The sequence below is a fragment of the Branchiostoma belcheri genome, unplaced genomic scaffold (assembly GCF_001625305.1).
Source record: "Branchiostoma belcheri isolate BF01 breed outbred unplaced genomic scaffold, Haploidv18h27 scaffold159, whole genome shotgun sequence".
In the NCBI taxonomy this organism is placed as follows: domain Eukaryota; kingdom Metazoa; phylum Chordata; class Leptocardii; order Amphioxiformes; family Branchiostomatidae; genus Branchiostoma; species Branchiostoma belcheri.
Genome location: NW_017803035.1, coordinates 220284 through 226283, shown reverse-complemented (window position 1 = coordinate 226283; position 6000 = coordinate 220284). Strand labels below are relative to the sequence as shown.

General features: G+C 41.1%; 1 protein-coding gene across 1 annotated transcript; it reads left to right on the top strand.

The window, feature by feature from the left end:
• Positions 1-2781: 2781 nt before the first annotated feature.
• Positions 2782-5250, top strand: LOC109465820 (alpha-N-acetylgalactosamine-specific lectin-like). The gene is made up of 3 exons (XM_019763260.1): positions 2782-2911; positions 4013-4245; positions 4910-5250. Exons 1-3 carry the CDS (start codon positions 2782-2784, stop codon positions 5102-5104), a joined length of 558 nt encoding a protein of 185 aa, XP_019618819.1. The 3' UTR covers positions 5105-5250.
• The last annotated feature ends 750 nt before the right edge of the window (positions 5251-6000 follow it).

Sequence of the window (6000 nt, the reverse complement as noted above, 5' to 3'; positions counted from 1 at the left end):
AAGCGTTATATGGGCTGTATCGTGGCGATCTACTACGGACGTTTGATGATTGTCTAAAAGGGCAAAGGTAAAGCAATTTTGAATACGTGCTTTTTTTTCTCATCTTCGAAATAACAAGAACAGCTATCCCGTATAGTTTATAGTTTATATATATAGTTTATAGTTTATGTGTATGTGTGTGTTTGTGTGTGTGTGTGTGTGTGTGTGTGTGTGTGTGTGTGTGTGTGTGTGTGTTTATGTGTGCGTGCGTACGTGTTACATTCGATATAGAACACAGGATGGGGTAGAGATAGTAGTAGGCATCCTTCCATCTCGAAAGATGATGGTAGCACTCTAGGTCTGGTGGGGTAGAGATAATGTAGCTAAAATATGGCCTTGACTCGATAGCCTGGTGTCCAGTATATCGTGGTTTGGTCGGGTTCTCTTCGGAGCTTCAGGGGTTCTTTGCAGCCAGACTTTACTAGCATGGGCTCCCCGGTAGGTTTGCACAACGACAGTTCAATTTACCCCACCATGATAATTTTGGTGGAGCTAATCAAATTCCTGCCTGCCGTGCTAAACGCTCACCGGGCGGCCTGTTGATCTGGGCGGGGGAAAACTACTAGAGCCCCGACGAAATCCTGCTCCAACCACGATAGAATTGATACCAGCTGCAGGCTAATTCATACTATATATTTTATACTCTCTTTTTACAGAATAACGCTGTTGAAGCCAACGTCATGACGGGACCTGCACGTCCGTTAGTAGCGGCCGTCCTATGGTTCCTCGTGTTCTTGTCTCAGAGTGATCTGGTCAAAACACTATCGGGGTAAGGAAATGGTTCAGAATGTTTTTAAGCTGCATTATGTAAATTAGGACGATGCAAAAAGTCAACTTTCTTGTCATTTTGTCATCTGATATTGACGTTTACTGTCAATTTTTAACACACGTTCGACGTCATTTCATGCTTGAAGTGTTTAAAATAGTCTACGTGAAGTGTCCCTTTAGTTTTTGGTACCACCAATAAATAGGTAGAACCAGCGTACAATGCGTATCAAGCAACCATTTCTGTCAGCAACATCACATCCTTGCCTCACAGATGTCAGTATGCTATTGGATATGGTTTATTCAAATCATTATTTGTTTATTCAAGTAACCACATTAAATTGAGTCTGAAAATGCATTTTTTTTGTCCTGAAATTGCACTGGGTTCTATAAAGTTTGCTATTTGAACAACGTACACGTCAATACATGCGTTGTTGTTGCCTGCACGCATTGTTTCACCTGCATCTTTTAAATTATGTATTAGTTATCCCATTAGGTACTGTTGGGTTTCTGTTCGAAAAGCACTGAACGTTACTCTGATAATGTGAGATAATACAACTGGAAGCAAAAAAAAAAAGCAAAAAACAGCTTGGTTGACTGGACGCCATTTGGTCCTACAGGGACAACGTGTGCTCGAAGGTTGAAAGCTATGACTGCCAGGTAGCGTACAGTCAGCGGTACACAACTAACTGTGGGGTTTGGGGCTCAAGCTGGGCGATTTGCACAAGGTGTGTACTGAATCAGATATTGATTGTCTATTTGTCATGTTTTCTTTCATCTGGTCAATAGTAATTTGCAACCAAGTTGTTAAGTTTACAAAATGCTATAAAACTTGTAAGTGTATAGTTTGTACATGCACATGCTTTTAGATTGACCCCAAGCAGGTCTTCCTGAGAGCCATCACTTAACAGTGGCGGTGGACGATATAAACTCCCTGGCACATTTGATCGATTGCTGACGTCACGTATCCGTGAAGTCTCGTGTGAATAGGGTCACGTGTCTGTAACTCTCGAGATTACGTTTTTAAGTGATTGGTCATTACTTACGAAGGCGATAGAGGTCGTTGAAAATTTGATCTCTGTGTAATCTTTGTGTTGGGATAAAGTTCCACGTTTTACTATAAAGGGATAGCATATACATAAATATGTCAGGGTAGAGGCTCCGATCTGCTGGCAAAGATAACGATTGGAGCCTGTAAATTCTAATTCTGTCGACAAAGAATCGACGATCGGCATCTCTACCGATACTACTACTCTACTGATTGGAGTCTATTCCTAGACATATTCATAAAAATACACATGTCATAGCTAACACCATAACAGTGGTATTTAGCCTGGGCACCATCTGGATTTTCGGTCTGCAACGCTCGAAAAAAAAATTCGAGCATTGCGGAGCGAAAATCCGGACGGTACCCATGCTAAGTTGTATGCCACAAAAATAAAGTCGGTAATATAATTGACCGGGGGAGTGAGCCTAGGCGGGTAAATGAACCATATGATGGCCCAAACGAGGCTGGACAAACTATTGGCCATCAGCCTATTTTGTAATCTGGTGGACATTAGATAAGGTCTTTGTCAAGGAATGTACCCAACTCTTCTGTGACTGAATTCGTGTTGTAGGTACCGGACTGCCTACCGACCATCGACATGCCAGAGAACAGTCCACTACTGTTGCACTGGATATGAAAAATCCGGAGACTTCTGCGTCCGTAAGTGTTCACGTTCAAGTTACAAACGCACACACACACACACACACACACACATACACATTGCACAACATACATACATACATACATACATACATATACATACATACACACACACACGGAAACATACATACATACATACATACATACACAGAGAGAGAGAGAGAGAGAGAGAATGGACGTTTTGTTACAATTTAAACATTTCTAATGCTGGTCTTCATTGTTTTCCAGGAAAATCCTGTGGAGCCCTGGATGCCCCTCACCACGGAGATATGAGCGGTGGACATCATTACGGAGATGTTGTCACCTTCCAGTGTTCCTCTGGGTTTGTTCCGGTTGGATCTTCAGAAAGGACCTGCCAGGCCGACCAGACATGGAGCGGCACTGACTTCTCCTGCCACGGTAAGTTACATATTCATTCCTTAGGCAAATCACTAGTACGTAAGAGGTCTTGTCTACCACTATATTCTTATCATCTGGAACAGCTAGGGTGGCTTGAATCCCATTCAATATATTGTGCCATCCTAAACCCCTTTCAGAAGGTCTGGTGGAGGCTATCTGAATGTACTACCAGGGTTCATGAGTACGTTTGGTGGCTAATTAGCATTAAAATGTATAATTCTGTAAGCAAGTTAACTATTTTGTCCATCCAAGAAAGGGGGTTATAATCTTGTTGTATCCAAATAATTTTTTAGCCCAGACATGTTGTTTAGCCGTAGGGAATGTACAACAATAATTACGCACATTACCGTAATACCCAATGAATTATTCAGTGAGCAATGCATTCAAACATCGGTGCTGCCTCAATGAACAATTTCATTATGTTGGTAAGTCACTAAATGGTAAGACTCTTCTCTTTATTTCCCGCAACCAAGTCGTGACGTTTCGGTGACTCGGTCGCGTTTAAAACCGCATTCTCTGTTGCTCTGTTTATATACTTGAATGACAACAATTATGTTTATACAGCACTCCTGTGCGTTTGGGACCGCATTATTATAGATGCCGTTCCCTGTAACTGTACATATGTATATATGTAAATAAGTTGCATTTGGGACCGCATCGATAAGAGACAACACCTGTGCCGTGCAATGTGAACCAGTTGCCATGAGAAAGGTGGTAGACGGTCACCAAAATGTTGGCTGAATAAAACACTTGGATTGCGGAAGAAACTAGAAAAGTAACATTTGTAGAGCAAATGTCTAATGTTTGCCTTCGGACATGGCCTGCTCTGTTAATTCTTACTCAAACACAATCACATACAAGTCATGTACTACTAGTATATGGTGACAGGAGCAGAGCAGACCATGAAATTGCAACATTATGTAACCATGGTGACAGATGTCAACAAATCATGTCATTGGTCAGGTCATAGGTCACTGTTTGGAGAAGAAGAAGAAGAAACTGAACAAAAACAATATGTTTTCCTTCGGTAAACATAATTAAAGGTCATTTTCACTCAGGTTTACTGTATGTTGAACCAATAACGTTTTGGTTTCACCGCAGGTCCCTGCCCGGGTGAATACATCAGGTTCAAGGGAACGTGCCTGAAGTTCTCCGACGACAAGCAGACGTACCAAGGAGCAAATGATTCCTGCTGGGAGCGTGGCGATGGTGGAAAACTTGTCGTCATCAAAACTCAGGAAATGAACGACTTCATCGAGACCAATCTCAGAAACATGGGGCGCAATGATTCCGATGGAAAAACATGGATTGGTTTGGACAACCTTACCGATCATGTGAGCTATAGTTTTCATAGCTGCCTTTGCAATGGCATTATAGGTTTTAGTTGACGATAGCATTTTTAATTATCTTCAATCGATAATTAGCGGTTTCATAAAGTTTGAATTATGATATTTTCGAAATTTCATGTACAAATCTATGTTGTAATTTGGTTAAAATACACGGGACTTGATTTGGTTGTGGTAGGGAAAAGGATGTGTTGAAAGAGCCGCAGTTGCCGTTAAGCCCTATCACACACATCACACACATGGCCGAATACGGCCTTCCGAACACCGACACTGCCCCCCCCCCCAACTCCCAACCATGGATGAGGGGTTCGGCCATGGTTGCCTGGTGTTTCGGACGTGCTCGGGGATCAAATTTGACTCAAATTTAACTCAAATTCGATTTGACTTGTACTGGCAAGCAGGCGTGGCCTAATTTGGTCAGACTGCTCCCGAACTTCAGCCAACTTTGTTTGATTGGTGGAAATGTTCTGAGTATGTAACAGGCGCTGATCAATGCAACGCATGACAGAACATACATGTAACGTTACTGCCGAAATATTTTTCCAATTACAGTGCTTTTTCTTCTCTAATGTTCTTGCCCAAACATGTCAAGCCATGTTCACATAATTTTGATTCGTCTTTTGATTAAAATTTACTTTCATACCATTTTGAGGAAAATTTTGTGTGGAGCGATGGTAGCGCCCTGGACTACCAGAACTGGGCTCCTGACCAGCCAAGCATAGGCACAGAGCAGTGCGTGGAAATCCTGCCGCAGGAACACTACAAATGGAACAACATCCCGTGCAACGATAGCAACTATTACATCTGTCAGAAAGGTACCTCAGTGGGCAGTGCCTGGGAAATGTAAAAAATAATGAATGAAAGACCTTTATTGTACATTTGTGCTCTAACTAGCTAAGTACAGGTCATTATTAGACAAGGAACAGGATACAACAATGACTAAACTATACCTACTAATGTGATCTACTATTTACATGTTCAACTTCTTCTCGCTTCTGGACGCAGTTATAGATGTAAGAGCATATAAAATTAATGATACATGATTTGTCAATAATAATGGGGAGGGATGGAGAAGGGGAAGGGGAAAGATGAATGAATAAAATACCTTTAGTGTACATTTATGCCCTTACGAGCTAAACACAGGTCATGGTGATGAAGTTCTATGTATAAACAGTACTAGTGATACAAGTCTGATATCTTACTGCATCTATAGCTAGCATACAAATATGCACAGGTTCAACTTTTTCTCGTTTCTAAAGACATGTAGGTGTGAGAACAGGTGGAGTTTATAATTTGTCCACGGTTTATGGAAATGCATGGTGTAATGTTGTTAGGAATTTAAGACAATGGAAAATTTGAAAAAAAAAAACATTTTGAATTACTTTGGAGACCAACTTAGTAAATTACGATCTACATATCTACAAGGAACCTACACAAGTGTGAGGAAATTCCGTAGCACAAGCAGTTTTAATTCATATAGAATATGTAAAGTAAGTATAGAATATGTAACAAACTGTTATCTCAATTTGACGCAAAGTTTAAGGTGTCTTATCGTCATTTGTCTATCTTGGTGGATAAAGGTTTTTTTTAATCACACGTTGTTTTAAAAAGTAAACTATCTACACTGCGCAGTCGTTGGTGCAGCCTTTATGAGTTATGGGGCAGTACCGAAGTCGCGTAGCAAAGGTCGAGTAACTATGTATCGACAATACAGCTGACTGGGTGAAGTGGGAGCGAGAATAT